The 21,880-nt window shown below is 35.2% G+C and overlaps 1 protein-coding gene across 1 annotated transcript in view; it reads right to left on the reverse strand.

Annotated features, from left to right (window-relative positions):
• CDH10 (cadherin 10) overlaps positions 1-21,404 on the reverse strand; it is a 54,987-nt gene extending 33,583 nt beyond the window's left edge. The window contains exons 1-2 of the mRNA XM_041475890.1: positions 21,174-21,404; positions 78-372 (exon numbers count right to left, since the gene is read on the reverse strand). Coding sequence (XP_041331824.1) covers positions 78-372; positions 21,174-21,404 — 526 coding nt within the window. The remainder of the gene's footprint in view (positions 1-77; positions 373-21,173) is intronic.
• Between the last annotated feature and the right edge of the window lie 476 nt (positions 21,405-21,880).

The following is a 21,880-nucleotide window of genomic DNA, read 5'->3' on the forward strand; positions in this document are numbered from 1 at the left end:
TGACTTTTGAAAAGACGGGGAAATAATCTGTCAAGTAATGAAGAAAAGGCATTTGTGCCTCAGTACAGAGAACTCACCTACTACTGACATTTCAGGAACACTAGCAGTGTAAACTTCTTCTGGAAATGTTGGTTCATTGTCGTTGATGTCATGGATCTTGATGACAAACTCAGACTCAGGTTCCACTGGTCTCAAAGTTCTTCTATTGATAGCTTGGGCACGCAGGGTGTAAAATGCTTTCTCTTCCCTGTCAATTCTCCGAGTTGCATGAATATCTCCCGTTTTCTCATCAATTATAAAAAGAGTACCAGCCCCATCTCCTGACAAAATGTATTTTAGGGATCCATCTCCTTTATCCTGGTCAGAATGAAGCTGAAATGGAAGAAAACAATATTTTGTTTAGAAGCAATGAAAAGAATCGTTGTTTGTAAATATCATTATTATATTTTAAGTTACTCTGTGTGCAACATATGTGATTGATACCATTAAGAAAGTAATTTTTATTCACCACTGACTGACAGCCAGTTTCCTAACTTAGCTCCAAGAATCTTTCAATTTGGCTGTTCTGGAAGATTTTGCTTTTGCAGCAACACCTGTTCTCTGCTAAGAAACCTCTGCACCACATTCTTAAAGAAGATTTTTATGTTAATATTGACCTTTTCTTTTATTGAAGAGATCCTATTAAAAATTCACAACTTCTGTGCTAGTTGTAAATTCACCAAGCAGATAAAGAACATGGCTAAATACAAGACAATTAAGGAAAACAGAAACACTGGTATCATGAAATAATATTTTTAAAAAAAAATTTCTATTATTTATACTTCTCCCAGACTGGGGAACATTTCATTTCAAGTCATTATCACTTGCACTCCATCAACTAATGCAAATAGACTAAAGGAAAACCACCCACATTTATTAAGCATTCAGTATTATTTAAGTTGTATAAAGCTTAACTTCACATATATAACTTGCAGTCCTGACTGCCTTTACATGAAAAATTATTCAATTATGCTTTGCTGTTCAGCACAGTAATGTGGATGACGGCTTATTTGATCTTTGGATACATTTAGGATAATTTCTCTAAACACCTTGTTGGAAAGGTCCTTCCAATCTCATTGATTCCATAATTAACTGAAAGAATCTGGCATTCATATTTATTTTCACCATGAAATATATTCTTTTTAGTACACTTAGTTTTGAGTTCAGCAGAATGATCAAATAAAGTAGAAGCTCTTATTAAAAAACTGAAGTGCAAATACATTTTTTTTAAATCACACTCAAGAAATATCAGAATATTCCAGTTAAAGAACTGGTGCATTTTTTTTCCTTCTAAAATAGTTATTTGCACATGTAATAACAGCATCAATTAGATCCACAGGAAGATTATATTTAGTCATGTGAAGAGTTTTTGTTAATTTAAGCCCCTATTTCAGGTAATAAAAAATGTTATACATGTAGGATAGTATAAACACCCCCCTTGCTATGCAGCCATGAAAATATTCCTCTTTTTCATCTATGATGCTCTTGTATTGTCTTTCATAGCATGTTTCAAGTAATAAAAATAAAAATATTTAATTATTCTGGTTTTGAATTTGTCATTTGTCTTTTCCTGTCTTTTGTGCTGAAACCAAATATATAGAGTGGAATGGTGGGATAAACCAAAGCCAAACAGTAGACTTCTATGTTGTGAAAAATTTTCAAACACTGAATATTTCCCACAGACTTGATATATGTGGAACAGACAAAACTCACCAGGCATCTTGGATGAAAGCCTTCATGGTAGAAATTTGAATACTATCATGTTCTGAACTTTGATTTTCTACATTAAAGTGTTTAGACCTATTAAACTTTGCTTACACTACACATGTGCATGTTTACTTTACAAAGTGAGTACTTTCTTACTGTTTCTTTTCATTCTACAACAAATACAAAAATATGAATGTCCACCAAACATAAAGAGTATGAAGGTAGATGTTAAGAAAAATCCTTTGCAAATAATATTTTTCTTTCTTTGACTTTTGTTACTCTTGATGACTTCAAACTGAAGGTTGCAAGCCGTTCTCACACCTCTTTTGAGGAACAAATTTTTAAAGTGAACTTTAATTCCTCATGCTCCTCCCCTGATGGCCCATAAAAATAGTGACCTTTCATGCCTCCAATTAACCCTTTCACCCTTCTTTTTAAGGGACTCGACAGTATCTTCCAAGCTGTGTTCTATTTTAAAAGGTCACCTAGTGTAAGTAGTCCTTGAGTGTTTTCTTTTCCATGTCTTCCTAGAATATAATTTCATTTCAAAAACATTTTGGTCCTAGGAACTCAGTGCTGGTCCATGACCACTCTATGAAATATTTTCATAGCAGAATGATGAAGAGCATGATAAGAGCCTGCTCCTCCTTAGACCTGTGACAGAAATATAAAATAAGGTCCTGTTTGAATGGTATGTTTAAATGAGCACATTGCACTTTTCCCAGATGCTTTCCAAACCCAGGTCTGGTATTATTAATTCTTGAAAAAGTTTACAATAGTGTATTGGTGCTGAAGTGCCTGTCCTTGGACTCAGAAACCAGAAAGCAGCCTGGCAAAATCCATTCTAACACAGTATCTCCAGAACAGAATAACTCCATGCAAACAGCTCCCAGCAAGAGCATCTGGCCAAATTTAACATGCAGATGATGCATAAAAATTGTTTTGGAGAGTGATATTAGGAAAACCATGCCAGGAACTTGTAAAATAATTTATCAATCCTAATAATCATATTCTAGTGCCTTAAAATATTGCCTGGCACTTGAAGCCTGAACAGTGGGGTGAAGAAAACTAAATCAGAAAACTAAGAAAATCCCTGCGCTAAAAAAATGAAGCTTTTGAACAAGTATATTTAGATCCAATTTAGCATGTAAAGATCTTTTAACATAGCTATTTGTCTCATATGTAAGGTACTATCATTGTTGATCATTTTCCATTGCCTCTCCCACAGCTATGTGCAAATCCTAGTAAGGTGATTTGAAAATGGTTTTTATGCCCACAAAATTATTAACCTATTACCTTTGCCAAATCCAAACTTCCTATTTGTGTGGTTCTTTTTGTTTGTGTGGTTTGGGGATTTTTAGTTTGTTTGTTTGTTTGTTTTTCCCCACATATATTAACCAAAAGTCTGGAAAGGGAGCTGAATATAGGACTTTGAGATATCTACATAAAGACCTGCAGGGAGCTGAGAGTTGCACTTCACAGTAACATGATTAAAAGGAATACCAACCTACATAGTTAGATGAACACTTTAAGCTACAACACTTTCTTCTCTTAAAAAAAATATTAATAATGCCTTTTGTTTGATAATCCAATTTAAATTACATGTATATACATAAGAGTCTAGAGTTATGGTAGAAAAACTTCAAATTCAGAATAACCTTTCAGGTCTTTTTGGGTGATCAGGAAACACAAAGCTATAGATAAAATGAGCAAGTCTTCCAGACATAATTCAAGGGGTGAAAATGTGTAGTACAGATAAACAACAAAAAATAATACCTTCCTTTTTTTTTTTTTTTTTTAGTTTTTAATTCAATCCGGGTGTTACTAGAGGAATCAAGGAGACTAAAGACTGCCCAAGGTGCTTCACAGCTCTGTACAGTGAATCATTACCCAACTCTGAAATGCATAAGCAGTTTGTCAATGAGTGCTGCAGAGTTTTTTTCATTTTACTCAAATACTAAAAAAATGTTCTGTAAAATATTTCCCTGCTACTTTTAGCATAAAGTGTTTCCTATAGTTATTTTAGCTAATGGGCATCTGTGATTCATGTCAGCCAAGCTAAGAAATGGAAAGACATCTGTTTCATTTAGCAATTTCATTGCACAAAATGATCAGCTGTGAAGATGTGGTTTTGTTTTCATATCTTTCACTGATATTTTGCAAACTCCTGAATTTCTTGCTGTTCTTCCACAGAAATACTTCCCTTTTTCAGCTGCACTGGTATACCTATTTTATGCATAATTTTTCTCACTTCATAGGAAATCAGAATGTCAGTTGGTGTTATTTTATATAGCCCTGTTTCATCATACAGTAAGTGCAATTACCATGGAAGACATTTTTGCATATCTTCTATCTAAATTGGTTGAATGACCTTTTTAATCCAGAAGGATTTCATATAAATAAAAAAGGAAGATCTTGTTAAACAGAAGATACTATTTACAGAGGGCCACACAATGGATTGTTTTGTGAATACTTAAAAATGAAACAGAATTACCAATCCAAGATGGACACAAAATCAGGTTTTATGAACAGATTTACTTTTTCTTCATTTGTGGGAAAAACACAGAATTAATGAACATATTACATCCTTCTTTAGAGAAAATGCAACCAAAAATAAAATGAACACATGAAAAGGTGCTCCAATCAAATTCAGCTCAATAACTTTTCAGATCTGTAAAAGACCTTTGTAAAAATACTTTTGGAAGACTTTAGTTGAACAACATAATAATTCAGCTTCAAAAAATTCCAACACAGGAAATCCATGTTAATTAACATCCAATGATTCAAATCAAACCTGCACACTCAGGATTTTGGGATTTCTCCCCATCTTCCCCCATGAAATCCATGCAATTCTGAAATCTCCCAAAATGAGCATAAAGTAGGTGGATTTTTTTTCTAATAGCATACAAAGTGTTAATCCTATTTTCACCAAAAAGTGACAAGATGCTACAGTGAAAACCAGAGAGAAGATTGGGCTAGTCAGATCTATTTTATCATACAAGCTACTTCTGGAATTCAAAATGATTTATGACAATGACAGATAAAGACTTTAAGATTTGTCACACATTTTTCTATTTGAATTTCTGATTCAGAAGTCTGTGATTTTTTCAGTGATTGGTATTCAAATAACTAGACACCAGATATGAGTGCATTAAGAAACTTCCCTCTAGTTATAAAACTTACTATAGGCATTAATGCAGTTCAAGTTATTTTTAATCTTAATTTAGTACACTAAAATGTATAGGACACTTTCCAATACAGTTTAAAGTTTTTGTATTCTTTGCAAAATGACAGACTATTTTAATATTAACTTACTAAATGGACTCTTACTCTCTTACTTTAGAATAGCCATTTTTAATTTTATAGTGCAGCAAATTTTTTTCTGTTTTCTTCAGCAATGTGTCAATATTTCAAATTAATACTGGCATCATAGGAACAATGAGACCTCAGTACAATCTCAAATTACTCTATCTTTCAGATTTTATACTAGTAAGTCCAGAGTGTCTCCTAATTCTGAGGATAAATTTCAGGGCAAATTGTAATGCATTAGCTTTTTTTATAAATAATTATATTAGCAATGTGAAGCCAAAATACACCATAGAAGCATTTGCCATTTCATTCAGTGTTCTAGTGCACATTTAATATTAGCAACTTGACTGGATACTTAGTTGAATAATAATGACTGTGTCTCTTAAAACAATTAAAACAGTGGGCAGATCTGACATGAAGTCACCAGAAAATAATTGATACAGAATTCCCACAATGGAGATATTTAGTTTAAGCATCATGAACTGAACTATTAAATGATGCAGTTGTTTAACATTAGCTGCACTTACTGTTAAAGATTTTCAGAGCAGCTCACATCCCAAGCAGTATTCTCACAGCTGACAGATGTAGCAGTCATGCCTTTAAGACACATTTTACTCACCAAAGAAGTTAACTTATTTAAATGTGTACAAAAGGTAACATTTTAAGCAACTCTTTTCAGTGATTCTGTAATTTGCGCTAAGTTTTATTCAGACATGTCACACATTAAATTATTTCACTCAGTTATACTGTCAGTTTGCCAGGACTGTGCTATTTTGTATTGTTTAAGAGGAGATGGGCAGAAAGGAAAAAGATTTAAAAAAGAATGCTTCGTGAAACTGGGAAATATAAGGGATGAGCAAACTAAAGTGGAAGCACAACAAGTAATGTAAGATGAGGAGTACTCTGAAATTCTTTTGCAGGAAATGGAAATGAAAAACTCCAGTCTGCAGTGAAGACTGTTTTCAGACTGTGTTTGCTTAACTTGATTCATTATCAAAAGGAAAGATAAAAAATATTTTCCACCATTTTTATTGATAAATTTCACAGTAGTTCCTTGATGTCCAAAGTTTTTGTTTGTTCTTAACAATGTTTTAAAATGGTAAGACGTAAATCAAAATCAATATACTTTTTAGCATCTTTCCACATCTCTGAGTGAAATACTACCTATCACAAAGATAGAATTATAATTTTTCACAGCTCTCTACAATTTTCATTGATGATATAATCTTGAAGATTCTCAATTTACAGAAAATAACCATACAACAATCATATTTTTTCATCACTAGATTTGTATCTTTTTCCTCTTACTGTAGATTATTTTTAAGATAAGAGTCAACTCCAGAGAAAGTAAATAGTCATGTCACTGACAAAATATTCTAGGATTTCAGGTGAGAAAGGCTGGATTTTTTTTTTTAAGACACATCATATGAGCAGCAGCAAAAGGTCTTTCACAGATTCAGTAAGTCAATATGCCAATACCCAATCTCCCTCCTCAAGCCAAGGTCTTTAGCTGATGTTCAGAGAGTTAGAACAAGAAAGTTTTGGCTTCATTAGGTTGTTGTAGCTTACACTTCAGAAGACACAAAATCACTGAGCTGAGAGTCTAATTAAATTTCATACACCAAAAAGTTCTTGCATAAGCCAATATGCATATTGTCTTCCAATTTTCATGTAACAAATAAAATCTGTACATGAGGTAAAGACAGAAAGCAGAAAAGTGCCAGTAGACCTGAAGTGCCCTTACTTCCTGGCACCTCCAATACATGTCTGGGTATGAGTAAGCAGAAGGGAATTCTTGTGTTAAAGAGAAGAAGAAGAGTCCTGACCCACGGCAGTTGTTCGGGTCCCCATTCATTAAAACACTGGACTGAACACAGAAACATTGTTTGGCTCCCCTCCTACTGAAATCCATATGGCACAAGCCTACATTCCTACTTCTGCAAGTAGTCTCTGTACATTGTCCTGTGGTCTCAGAATAAAAAAATATCTGGTAAGATTTTCCTCAGACTTGGTTAGAGATTTTTTTAATATCCATGCTTTTTATGTGCTATGTTTTTTGACTAAAATAAAAATCGGTACTAAATATTGTATAAAGGAATAAATAGCTTCCAAAACAATCTCTCTATTCCACCAAGGAACAGTCTAGGAAGGCAAATATGCAGAAACAGCACATATTTTGCTTTCACTGAATTGACAATAGCTTCATGTATTTTAAAACATAGGGGTTTGTCTGTTTAGGTTGAGGGATTTTTAAAGGAAAAGTCACTTCCTATGCTCTCTGCATTAATCACAACAGAGTGATCGTAATAACCAATTGTAGGTTTGGGGTTATTTGTAAGCAAGAATTATTTTGTTATATATATGCTCATATGCGTTTTCCTAAAGTAGCCTAGTTATTAAAAAAATAACCATTGTTATAAACCTAGTTCTTAACAAAATAACCTAGTTATTAACAAAATAACCAAATAATGGTTAGGGTTTTTTTCATATCCTAATGTGTAATTTGCAGGATATGTATAAAGTACTGTATTTTTTTAAAACAAAAACAAAACACATTTAAAATATTGATGCTTGGTTTATTTTGCCTACTGCTGGAGGCCATTTAAAAACACGTTACACAAGATTGTCTTTGTTTCCATCTAAAATCACTGTAACATGTCAATTGGTAAGAGCTTTGAAGTTTTTCTACCATTGTGATATATGTTTTTTCTCTTCATGTATGCTCTGTATTTATGACACAGAAATTAATAACAATGTCTGTCATCCCAGGAAGTGCAAAATGTCAACTTAAGTGGAGACTGTATATCAAAATTAAGGAATTAAAACCATTTTAATAACCTACAAAGCAATGATGTCCACAATAATAGAGTTTTATTGTTAAATTCAATCCTAAGGAAGGGAAGAGAGAGAAATGACATAAGTTTTTGTATGTTTCAGGAGACTTCTGATGAGTCTGAATTGATACTATATTTAATCATGGCAACTAAAACAATGAGGGATAAAGACGTCCCGTATCAATCCTGACCTCATTTATATCATAGTGGAATCAGTGGGACTATATATCCAGGAGAGAAATCTTATAAACCTAAACAGGTAGGCAAGGCACTAAATGAGGATCAGTGATAAAAGAGAGATGGAATATGTATAAACTCTTAAATGCAACTCACATTTTTATTTTTCCGTCAAGTTTGCCTTTTCTTTTAGTAAATTATGAAATCTGTTATTCTAGGGGACACTACTCTCAAGAAAAACCCTATGTACATACCAGTTACTAAATAAAGTAGTTGAAATTTAAATCATTACATAAAATTACATTGCATTGCATTGAATGACTGTGCCAGTGCTATCACCCTCACAGGACAAAAGCATTTCCTGATGTTCAGAGGAACCTCTTACTTTTTGGTTTGTGCCCATTGCCTCTGGTCCTGTCATTGAGCATCTCAGGAAAGAGCCTGGCTCTGTTCTCCTGTCCCCTCCCCTCAGGTGTTTGTGTACATTGACAAGATCTCCCTGAGCTTTCTCTCCTCTGGTGCAAAGAGCTGCTCCTCCCTCAGCCTCTCCTCATATGCGAGATGCTCCAGTGCCTTAAGCACTTTTGCTGTACTCTCTCCAGTGTGTCCATCTCTTGTGCTGGGATGCCTAGAACTGGGCACGGCACTCCAGGCATGGCCTTCCCATGGAGCAGAGAGGAAGGATCACCTCTCTTGGCCTGCTGTGAATGTGAGGCCACTTCAATCTGTTTCTAGGCAGCCTCATCCACTTGTTCTTCTTGGCCAAGTGGACTATAGCAAGCACCCATTATAATGTCACCTTTGCCTGACCTCCCTTTAATCCTAATCCATAAACTCTCCTTTGGCTCCTCTCCCATCCCCAAGCAGAGCTGCATGTGCTCTAGCTGCTCTGTCACATATAGGCACCTCCCTCCCTTTGTCTTCCCTTCCCATCCTTCCTAAAGAAGGATGTATCCCTCCATTTCAGTGCTTCAGTCAAGCAAGTCATTCCACCAAATATCCATGTTCCCAACAAAATCAGAGTACTGCAGCTGCAAGCAGGTCTTTAACTCATTGTGTTTATTACCCACACCTCATGTTTTACCATACAAGCATTTAAGAGTGGAATTCTAGCATACTAAGTTCCTGGAATCAGTTTGAAGATTTATCCACAATGGCTCCTTGTAGACACCTTGTAGGCAAATATCAAAATAACCAGCTTTGGGTGTACGTCTTTGCACAAATCATACAGAGAATTGCATGTTACGGTGTATACAAAAGGACAGCATCATCAGCCCCAGTTTTTACTGGGGACAAAAAGGTCATCGTGATCTTGAGTTATACAAATTATGAACTGTATTCCATAGTAATTATTCTCCCTTGCAATGTTAATTGCTGGTTTCAAAATATGTGTTCTGTGGACTATAGCACTCACTGATGAAAAATGATTTCTAACTGATGTGAACTCTGGTAATCAGCTGACAGGCCTAGCCAGTATTTCCATAAAGCTTCTGTGACATTTCCTGACATCAAAAGCACCCTTTACTTAATCTCCCTTTTCCTAATTACAAATAAAGTACACTGTATTACTTATGCTGCTGGTGTTTCATTTTCTTTGTGTGGGGTTCTATGTTTTGTCTATAGAACAAAAGAAATCCTTTACATTCTCTTTTTTATTTTCCCCAGAATTAGTTCATTTCCGTGAAACTTTAGCTCTTGCCCTGTGTATTATTTGCTCCTACTTTCTTCTTTCGATAGTAAAAAGAATTCTAAACTATCCCTAGAAAACTTCTTAATTCTCTTTTATGATACACAGAATTGTACATGGCACGTGAAATAGTATTCCTTATTCCTTTAATGACTTTGTTTTCTATAGCACGTTATTATCCTTTCATAGGAAATGTATCAGTATTACTGAAATCTCTTCCATTATTCTTAAATTACAAGCCTTGATTAATCCTATGCAGCTCTTTCCAGTGTCACAGCCATCAGCAGTCCTCTAGCTATTCCATTTATTTTACTTGGCTTTTCATAGACAACATGCCACTCCTGACACATAGAGAATGGTCTGTCACATAGCCCAACCTAACTAAATAGGTAATTAAGCAGTTTCCTTATAACTGTATTATTTATACAGCAGTCTCACTATCCTTTTTGAATGACCTAAAACATCCTGTTGATTGCTAGAGGTATTTCTAAGTCCTCTGTGGCATCTTCAGTAGCAAAAATGTGTAAAAATGTGGCTGTATTTCTGCATAGTAGTTCTCACAAGGGACAGGCATTTTAAAAGTACAAAAGTGTATTGTAAAAGATTTAAATTTTAAAAAAATATATAAATTAACAGAAGTTATGCTTTTTTCTGTCTCCTCATAGATGTATTTATTTGCTGTATGGCTGTACCCAAGTGGCCTCTCCTGAAGCTCATATATTCTTACTTGCCTCATTAATTTCACTTTTCACAAGTACTTTCACTTCATTAAAACTTTTCTTAAATTTTAGTAACGTGGCTTGGAACACTGCCTTACTCTATCTATTTTTCCTGTTTCCTTTTTCAAAATGGATTTTCATGGCATTTCTTTAAATTCCTACTGGTTAAAACAAAAATGAAAAAATATAACACTCTTTTTCTCCCCCCATTTTCTTCACCTCTCACAGAGTTGCATTAATCAATCTTCTCACTGCCAAAACTTAAAATATCCATGTAATTTTAATAATTTAGTACTAAAATAGATAATTTCTATTGAAGATTGCCAAGGTATTAATAGTTGTTAATTATTATATTCACTCTAAAATAATATTTCTTAATTCCTAAATATTCCTTAATATTTCTAATTCCTAAAGATACCATTTATAATGGAATTTACAATCATCAACAAGGAGACTCAGAAATTTGAATTTATGCACACTTCACAGAAAATGTCATATATCAAAATGGATATGCAAATGCTGTCATTAGAAAATGGAGTTCTTAATATAGAAAGAAGAGCTCTGTATTACTACTTCATGTCTCTGCATATCAAGTGTAATTTATTCTATTAATTCCTATATTGTAACATATGTACTTCTAAATTACATATAATTACTAAGAAAACTATTAAAACATTTTAGGAATAAAATCAAGAAAAGTGTTTTTGTAACATAAACCAGATTCTAAACCAAATGGTTGGAAAGAGTAGCTGTGTCTTTTCTCAGCTGTTCTTTAGTGTGGAAGAGACAAAGTATCCCATATTATCATCTCTAATGCATCATGCATCTTCCAAACTTTTTTACAAAGTAGGTTTTTCTGCGGGTTTCTGTTTGTTTGTCCTTGTGCTTCTTTTTGCCAAAAAAATTTCAACCAGAAATATTCCAAATCATCATTCCAACTTCTGTTTCTTGTTGTGTTAATAAATGTCATTTGCTTGAGAATTATTAAGAAAGTACAAGCATTCTCAACAAATAAACAAAAACAAAAAACAAACAAAAAACAAACAAAAAAACCCCCCCTAAAAAACAACAACAAAAAAAAAAAAAACCAAAAACCAAACAAACAAAAAACCCAACAGGAATCTCAAAAAAGCCTCAGATTACCCAACCACTGGCAGTGAAGGATAGTGTGATTACTCCTAACTTTATGACAAGAATAAGTTTAGTTTGCTTATGTCTTCCCCCCTAACTGCTTTGAGATACATACTTAGGCAAGTATGAAAGGAAAGGCAGGACTGAAGGAATATAATTTCAGAGGCAGGGAGAGAATCTACACTACTAAATGAAAATGTCACCAGAAAAGTTAATTTGGTATAGGTTTGCATTTTGTGTAAGACAATAATTCTACATCCAGGTAGCATAACTGGACTTTACACCATAGATCTAGGAAACAGATGAAAGGCACAGCCAATATGAAGAAGCAAGGCTTTTCTACAAGCTTGATAAGGGAAACAGAAGAGATGAGAAGAATTGCTGTTGAGCACCAAGGTTTTCTTCAGCTGCTACATGTTCTTGCAAGCATGCAGTCTTTTCCCACTCAAATTTTGCACTCCCAGTCATCTGAGTAACTTCTTAGTTTTAAAAACTACAATACCATGAATATCCCAGAACACTATCTTTCTTTGTTCAGTGCATATTTTCCACCTAGCTCTTTGCATAAATCTGTTTATGCATGCCTTTTTAGAACACCAAGCCTCCTAACATTCACTAATAATTTTCTAAGCTCTGTGTTCAGATGTGTAAGGTACCTTTGTACCTGCCTTTCAAGTATTTGGGTGGTCTGTGAATTTCATCTTTGAAACTAAAACAAGACAGCTTCTGTTCTTAGGTTTTAAGAGATAGGAACTCATCTAGGGTTATATGTTAAAAATTACTATAGACCAAAATATTGTAAAATATAAGGATAATTTTTTCCCTCAGTGGTCCTGTCCTCCTTTAATGCTATGAAGTAAACAGCTATTGGAAAAACTCAGGAATCAGAAATAACTGTTTGAGAAAGTAACACTGATGAGTTGGACAATGATGTTAATTTACTCCTGCAAGCAAATCCTACTCTGTCTTCAGGGACTTCAGATACTTACTGCCTCAAAACAAAAGGTATTAGAGACTTTGGAAGAACTTACCATTACAGTCTTTTTGCTTCAGCTTATTTTAATTATCTTGAAAGACAAAACCACTCATAAATATAAGGAAAACCTTCGTGCAGGAAGATATTTTAAAAGGGTAAACATCAACTTTTAACTTCTTAGAACTCTCTCCCTCATGGGCATTTTGTTGCAAGTCACCAATTTTTCCACAGTATTACTCCCAGATCTTACTTGCTATATGTATATACAGGATATTTAAAAGGTCATCTGCATCTGATTTAAAAAAAAAAAAAAAAAAAAAAAAAAAAAAAAAAAAAAAAAAAAAAAAAAAAAAGAAAAATGGAAAAGTCAAATAATATTATTCATTCTTCCATCAAAACTAGATAGTTTTCATTAAATTATTTAGGTAAAGCTAGCCTGCCAGAATTCAAGAAAGATTGGACAATGCACTCAAGCACATAGTGTGATTTTTGGGGTTCTGTGCAAGGCCAGGAGTTGAACTCAATCCTTGTGGGTTCCTTCCAGCTCAGGAGGGTGTGATTTTTGGGGTTCTGTGCAGGGCCAGGAGTTGAACTCAATCCTTGTGGGTTCCTTCCAGCTCAGGAGATTCTGTGGTTCTAAGATTCATACATTCCCAGTGTTTTTCGTTTATCATGCTACCTCGAAGCAATCAATAACATTAGACAAGTAGTTTCCATTCACTTGACAGAAGAGGAGGAAAAAATATTCAGCTACTTGTCCCTACTCATATTTGCATTAGTTTATGAGTAGACTTGCAAAGTATTTGCACAAGGGTGAAGCACTTGAAAGCAATTAGATGGATAGACTTGGAAACACATGAAGTGAAACACCCACATTGTTTTGAAAGTGGTATTTGTGAAGCACTCACAGCAGGTTAAGTATGAACATAGCATGTAATTCTGCAATACTGAGAACTATTGACACATGGATAAAGAAATAATAAAAAGCTGTTTTAATATACATGAGCTAAGCATGTTATCATATATAGAGCAGGTGCCTGGGCAGTGGCAGTGGCAGCACTGGGGGCTCTGCCGGGCATTCCCTGCGTGGAGCCGGGGCTGTGCCAGCTCTGCCCCACCCTGCCCCAGGTGGTGCCAGCGGCTCCAGTGACTCCAGGGCAAGGCACAGCTGAGCCCCCCAGGGAGCAGCAAAACATTCCTTCTGACATATGACAGCAAACAAGAAAGACTTCTTAATTCTTTACCTCAAAAGTTCAACATACCAGTTTTAGTATGCACAAGACGTGCTTGAAACAGAAAGCTTTAAAATGCCTGCAAAGGGTCATTTTGGTCAGGAAGAACAATTAAGTTCATTCAATTTTCAACTGATTCATTACTTTGTTCAGTAGAACTTAAAATTTCCATTAGTATCTTCCTCTAGTTTGAGGAAGATACCTCCTACCTTCAGTTTTAGTTCGTTTTCCTTAGGGGTGGGAAGAAATAAAACCACCTTGTTTTTGTGAAGATCTATTGCAGATTCCAATTAAAGACCATTGAAAGTATTAAACTTGGTAAGTAAAATACTTAAGGTCCTATAGAGTCCAAAGAGATATAAGAACAGATTATAAAATTAGTATTTGCTTGAAAGCTGAGCAAATGTAATTTTAGAAATGATATCCCACTTCTTTGACTGTAACTCCTTCAATTATCGTGACCTTTAAAACTATGAAAAGTATGCCTTAAACTACTCATGGAAGTGAAACAGGTCCTCTACTGTGGTTAGTGTATAACTTCAAGCTGTTGAATATAAGCACATTTACATGTATCTACCTGAGATACAGATACATCTATCTAAGCAATTTAGTGTCTTATTGTTCTTTTTCTATGTATTTTGCCTTGCTTCTGTTTTTGGAATTGCAAGAAGTTGAAGAGCATGGTTGCCTCTGTTGAACACTGCTCAGCCCACAGAAGGACTTTGCCATGAGGTAAGAACAGAATGCAGCAACAGGATGGCGTGAACCCCAGGCCTCACAGAGGTGAAGTCTCGTTAGCTCATCCTGGTTAATGCATCCAGGAAAAAATTCTTCCTATGGGAAACTGTGTAAGGAAGCAACTGCTTGTACACATACCACTGGTCAAACAAATACCACCCCAAGTTATGGGACAGATGGCATCTGTGACCACCAATGAACACCTAGGCCCACCCAAACATCCTTCCAGGCATACCCAGAACCTGGACTGTAAGAGAAGACCCCACAGCAGGAACTGGGGATAAGATAAAGGTCGTTCTATTTTCCGGGTGTTACCTCAGATGCAGGGGGAGGTTAAAAAAAAACTGAAGAACACATCACTGATATTGGACACAAAGAATACAGAATTTATGGACTGCAAGGAAAGCCAAAGCAGCAACTGTGCTGAATCAGCTCTGACTGGGTAAAAGGTCATTGTGGCCAGGGGGACATCATGACCCACCAACTTAAAAAACTCACTGGTGCAAAAGAAAGAAAAGTCTCAAGAGGCAACTGGGAGTGTTCACTTAGGTCTTTCATTTAAAGTGTCATATAATTTGGACACTGGGAATCATCCCTTTAAGCAGCTGGGTTAAGTATGCCCTCAGCATTCCCTACTCAAGTGACTTAACCTCTCTTCTGAGCAGACAACACTTTTAAAAGAAACTTACACACACAGACATCTGTCCAAGGCTGTGAAGCCACAGTCTTTGAAAAAATATATCTGGTTTCAAATTCAAGCACACAACAACTGTGGCCATTTTGGTCATCACTGAAAAACTTGTGGACACTACAAAGCCTTTGCGTTCTTCACCAGTTTTGAATTGCATTCTGTGTCATCCAGCAAAACCCAGTGTCTTGTAGGGGTACATCCAGAACAGTAGCTAAGAAACAATTCATTATTTATGAGAATAAAACTTTAGTATTCAGCCTGGTTAGCTTTTTGCCACCAGCACCTTTGGCTGCTGTTTCCTGAAGCAAGAAATCAGAGCCTCCAGCATACACTGAGGTTTCCAAAGGAATAATCCTTTTGCAAACAGGAAATATCAACCCTCTGCACACTTAACAATTTAGAGTAAGTGATGAATCTAAGCATCATAAGTCATAAACTTCCACTAAGCTGAGACTCAACAGACTTTGAGAATGAACCTTTCTCAGACTCACTGAGAAGCAATGAGCCTTCAGGACAATCCTACAGGAAGCTTTTGATGTCTCTGATGTTATGGGAAAACAATATTACACTCTGACACTGTTGACCTGTTCTTAAATTTCTAGGAGGCCACACATGTACCCCCAAAAGTAATCTTTCATATACTTGAAATGAACTGATGCCTTAAATAACCCTCATCACATTCAATATTTTAAGTCTTGCTGAGAAAGAAATAAATTTCTGAATGTTCTTGTGTCTCAAATGTCAATTTCATCACACTGCAGTATCTTCAATAAGATAAGGTTTTTGAAGATACACAGCTGTGAATAACTTGGGTTTTGATTCCAGTGGAATTATACCAAAACCACCTCACATGGAAACTGTTAAAGGACTAGCTGCCCTCTTTCACCTTGACAGATCGTTATTCATTTATTCAGTTTGCAGAATATCTTCCATCCCTTTCCATTCTTTTTTATTGATCTCTGTCATGAGAATCTGCTCTAGCTGAAAATTCAACCTCTACAGAACTTCAGTGCCACAGAGCTGATTACCTTCACTGGAAAGAAAAGGCATTTTATATCTCTCAGTCAGATCTTCACACCAAATATTAAGCCTGCACATTAGCACTTGCAATTCAAAACCCTACTCTTCAGTCTCTCATAGCAGCAAAGGTCTTCAAAATATAAAGAAGTATGGTAGAAACATCTTCAGAAACCAAAATGCAGAGATTTTTAAAAGGGTTTGGTAAGTCTTCACCTTACCACTACAATAACATCACTTCATTGGGACCTTTTATTTTATGTGTCACACCTGGTGATGAATCCTTTGAAAACAAAACATGATATTTTGTGCTACCCTCTTCAAACCAGTACTTTTGGTAGCATACAAACAACATCTGAGGCGTCACTGCCTTATGTCTTTCTGAGTGTTATGTGGTACATCATCCACAGCGCCAATAGACAGTTACTGAAACTGTAACTGCTGTTCTTGAAAACGTGTCATGCACACACAGCTTGTTAAGACTTTCCCTCAGAATCACGTCTGGGTTGGGATTCTTGAAGTGGAAGGAACTAAGTGAGGTTGACATGTTCTGCTCTTTACACCATCAAAGAGAATTATGGGAAAGTGAATACTGCCAGTACAATCCTTTCTGGTAACAGTTCTACTACGACAGACACAAATGTTATATACATTTATGTGCAAATATATGATAAATTATCCCTTGAGATACTAAAAGGCACTGCAGTGTTACTAAGAACTTCAGTCTCTCAAAGTGCTGAAATATTTGTGTCAGTTGATCATTTATGCAATAAAACTACTGTAATGGAAATTGCTATAAAAAGTCAGTATCTATCTCAGAAAGCTAAGTTGGGAAAATATCTGCAAAAATAATCAATTGACAAGATCTGTTGAGATAATAAGAGGGGAAATGAGCTTTAATATGGATAAAGAACTTATTTGTAAATTTATTTTTGAGTGACCCTGTGCTATGACATTGTTGGTACATAGTTGTGCTTCCTTTAAGTGACAACTACTAGAAAATAAAGTTTTGTTTTAAAAGCATTTTTTTTCTGGATATACTCAAAGTAAATTGAAGTTTTTCAGAACAGGTTTGAAAATGCATAATATTTTATAATTTCAGCACTTAATTTGAAAAAACAGTAAATGGGCCTTCTAAACTGTATACTAAGAAAAGAAATAAAAATTATGAATCAGCTTTCAATATTAATGAAGTGGTTTTCTGAAATGAGGCTTACACTTCTTTTAGAATATTCCTGTATTGTTTAGCTGAAACTGAGAGGACCACTTTTGCTCAGATTTTCTTCTAGTAAGAAATTTCTTCTAAATTTCTTCAATTTTCTTCTATCTTTTGTAAATATACCTCAAAGACAAATTGTATAAAATATATATATATATATATATATATAGAGAGAGAGAGAGAGAGAGAGAGAGAGAGAGAGAGAGGGAGAGAGAGAGGGAGAGGTTTGGTTTTCCACATGGTTCCTCTTTGTGACTTCAGCCTTTAGTAGAAATCCAGCTGGAATAACAATCTGAGTTCTGCTTATGCAAAAATCACTTACATAATTTTGATTTCTGTTCTAAGGATGCTCTGTATTACATGAAGAAAAGGATGACCATCCCCTTTCTTGTGATAGTAATAAATACTGATCTAAAGAAACCTGGGAAAGCCCAGGCAATAACCAGCCAATATGCACTCTGCCACCATTTCACATAGATTAAAGAAGGTATGCTTCAGTTGTTATGGGATTATGTATCTCATTAATTCAGGAACCCTATTTCTACGATATTATTGTAGTTGAACATTCTCAAGATGACCCAAACAGTGAATAAATGACTGCGTAAATTGTATTGTGAATTGTAGACACTTGTTTCATATTCACCAGTTATTAAATTTCCCTGATAGATATTTAGATGGAGGTTATGAAACAAGAAAAAATATATCAGTTGTGAGATCAGAAAGTGAAAGATGTAAACCATAAACCCAGATGAATCAGCTTTGGAAGTTCTGCTGATTTGTCCACTGGCATTGCACAAAAATTCTCTCACTGTCCTTGGCCATGAACCATTCAGTTCTCTTATTATCTCCCAAAATTTCCAAACACCATCTCCAAACATGATGCAGAGAAATTAACAGGAAAAGTGGCATTTCATGCCACCCACTTATCAAAATAATTTTGTCTCTGGATAAAATCAGATAAAAGGAAATATCCAGAAATATTTTGAGTATAGAACTGAGATGGCCATTGGAAAGGTAAGTGCAAAAACAGGAGAAAGGAGATAGATACTATAAAATTTATTCCAAAAAAATTTAATCAGTAATTCTTTATTTACCTAATCATTTGAGATTTTGGACTATCAGAATAAAACATTATTAATATAACAATCATTTTTTTATTCCACATATAATTATATCTCTTTCCATTACCTTCCTTTGTTTAAAACTCTCCCTGAACAAATATCATGCTATGATACTCTTCATTTTATATGTGTTTTCTATCCTTTTCTCAAACTTGTCACAAAATTACTACTGGACAGTTTTATACACTTTAATTTTAAACTGGCTTTTGCAAATTAACAACTCTTTTATTCTAAGCAGAACAAACTAGATGAAAGGGCTGTCTTAACAGCTCATCAAGTTTCTTCTCAGTGCTGTACTCTTAATCCATCATCTTACTTATCTTTACTTATCACTTCACTTTTGCAAACACTTATTTTCTCTCAGCCAAAGCAGTTCAGTGTTTATCAACAGCTTTTCTAATGCAGGTGAGTTAGTCTAAAAAATGTTAACCCTTTCCTCTCTAAAGAGTTTTCTTCAATTATTTATGATTAGAACAAAAATTTTAAGTAACACCACTCCCTCTTCATGATTTGAAATCATAAATATTCAAAAATAATACAATAGGAAAAAAGTAATCAGCATGCTTCTGAAGGTCCTTAAATATGAAGTTCTGGGTGCCCTGGAAAGCTATCTATTTCCTAGAACTGCTGTAAGCAATATGTTTTCGATTCAATAATGAAACGTTTTGATACAGTGACCCTTCTTATTTTGTGGGCACGGTCAATTTTCATAAGCTATCAGCCTGACCCAGACTGAGGACCTGACCTACTTGCTTCAGAACACTTGGGAGTCATGACTTTACACTTGAGAACTGGATTAAATAAATATAGGGACTATTTACAAGACTCTCAACATGCTTTGGAAATAGCTGCATTATTTATATGCTAATATTACAGACTCAAGACAACAAATAAAAAATGGCTTACTCATCCATATGCCTGCACTCTTAAATTTTTCCTTAGTGTTTAAATTTCAAAAGTTTTAATAAGCATTTCCTGTCACAAATCCTCCAGTGTCCTTAATTCTTCCAAGAAATGTTTTATAATATAATGTTCCCATACACCAATACATGCTGGAGCCCAGCTGGCTGGATAGCAGTTTTGCAGAGTGACCTTGGGGTCCTTTTGAGCAGCAAGCTGACCAGGAGCCAGAAATGCGCCCTTGCAGCAAAGGTCATCAGCACCCTGGGCTCCAATTGCAAGAGATCACCTGGAGATCAAGAGAGATGATCTTTCCTCTCTCCTCTGCCTCAGTGAGATACATCTGTCCTCTTGCATCAAGGTCTGGGCTCCCCTTGTGAAGAGAGATACAGAACAACTGGATGGGAGTCCAGGAAATAGCCAGAGAGTTGAGTAGGGAATTAGGGCATTTTTCATATGAGGAGATGCTGAGACAGCTGAGATTGTTCAGCCGGCAGAAGAGAAGGCTCAGCACAGACCTTATTAATGTATATTAAAACTTGTTGGGAAGAAGTGAGGGAGACAGGCCCAGTTTCTTTTCAGTGGTGCTCAGTGACATGATAAAAGGCACAATGTGATATACAATAAATTCCCTTTAAATATAGGAACAAATATTTTACTGAGTGGATGGTCAAACAGTTGAATAGTTTGTCTGGTGAGATTGTGGAGTCTCTAACTTTGGAGCTATTTAAAATCTGACAGGACATAGACATGAGGAAAATCAAGCTTGCCCTGCTTTGAGCATGGGGTTTGGACTAGTTGATTTCCAAACATGCCTTACAATCTTAGCTGCTCTGTGACTCAATGATTTTCAGTCAGTATTTCACTGTGGTATTTTGCAAGTTCAAAACCATGTAAATACTGAAAATCTGCTTTATAGAAAATTGAATTTCTTTGTTTAGAACCAACCATTAGTGCTACGTTGTACCCATTACTGCTGACACTAGATTTCATTTTTAAGAAAATTACCACTTTGAATTAACATCCGGTACCTGTTTGAATGTTATTGTGGCATTATGCATTATATATTTTTCAGTAAATTACTTGGGAAAACCTAAACATCAACAGAAAATGATTTAAAGGACACTTCCAGTGTTATTTATGTATACCTCTAGTAAGCTACACAGTCACATGTACCAGTCTGCTGTCTTCTATTGACGTTCACTTCCTAACCACGTGATTTCTATCACATGGTTTGCAAATAAATTGCAGTTAATTGATTTTCAGGGAGAGGTAAAGAGCAAGAATATTTTTTTTCTTCAAAATAGGTTGTATTCTTCAAAGATGAGCACAGAAAAAGAATCCAATATCTTGTATAAAACATGAAATATTCACAGATAGAGCAGGAAAATTATTTTATAATGATTTATATACTATTATGCTTTGATAATTAAGACATACTGAGTGGGCTGCTGGAAGGTATGATGTCCTTAAACAAACAGATCTGTCAAAAATATTTTCATTTGTTTCCTTCAAGTATTTCTCAGTAGCTCTAACTAGCAACACTTAGTGATTCTAGTAGGAGAACCAGTATATTGGAAATCTGCTTCTTACAAATTAGAATAAAACATAGAATGTAGGACTGTGGAAAGAAAGAACACTTGAAAATTATACAGAAAACCTTATGAGAAACCTACCTTGCCTACATACTGATAATCAGATCCTGTGTATTCCTCTAAAAGAAAAAACTGATTCCACATCCAGCCTCGCTTCTGGCGGTGAATTGCTTTCCCATCATTCCCTAAAGCACGTCCTCCAAAGCTTTTGGGTCTGAGATCAGGAGTCCTTCTGAAGAGCATTTCTGTATGGCAGGGATGTGGCAGCCACATCCAGAGCAGCAGAAGTAATAGGACTTGCTGTATTGTCATAGTGCTCCACTGCTGATGCTCTTCAAGCCGGTCGGCAGTGGAGCGTAAAGTTTTGTTTTTCTTAGCTTGTTTTTTTATGTATCTAGTTTCTGCTGCAGCCAAGCAGTTTCCAGCAGCTCATCTCTGAACTGTATACAGTAACCAAATCCTGAAAGTAAACAGAGAAGAGACAATGCAAGTTGAAATGCATTCACTCCTTAGTGTCCAACATCACTGCTACTGTACCCTTCATATACAAAACATGATGACATAGAAAGCAATCTTGTCAGAAATAGAAAGGCTATCCATATAGGGGGAACACTGAATGTATCAGGTAGGTGCTGTAAGAATACTTCCTTAAAAAAGGGAATAGTGTCATTTAAAAACAAAGTTCAATTTAGAAACTTCTAAGTGTTCTTTATTCAGACTGTTGGATAAATATTGCTGAAACTTACACATTAAATACTGATGCCTTTGCTTCAAATGTTTTCCACCCA

The sequence above is a fragment of the Pyrgilauda ruficollis genome, unplaced genomic scaffold (genome assembly GCF_017590135.1).
Source record: "Pyrgilauda ruficollis isolate IOZ18807 unplaced genomic scaffold, ASM1759013v1 scaffold37, whole genome shotgun sequence".
Taxonomy (NCBI): domain Eukaryota; kingdom Metazoa; phylum Chordata; class Aves; order Passeriformes; family Passeridae; genus Pyrgilauda; species Pyrgilauda ruficollis.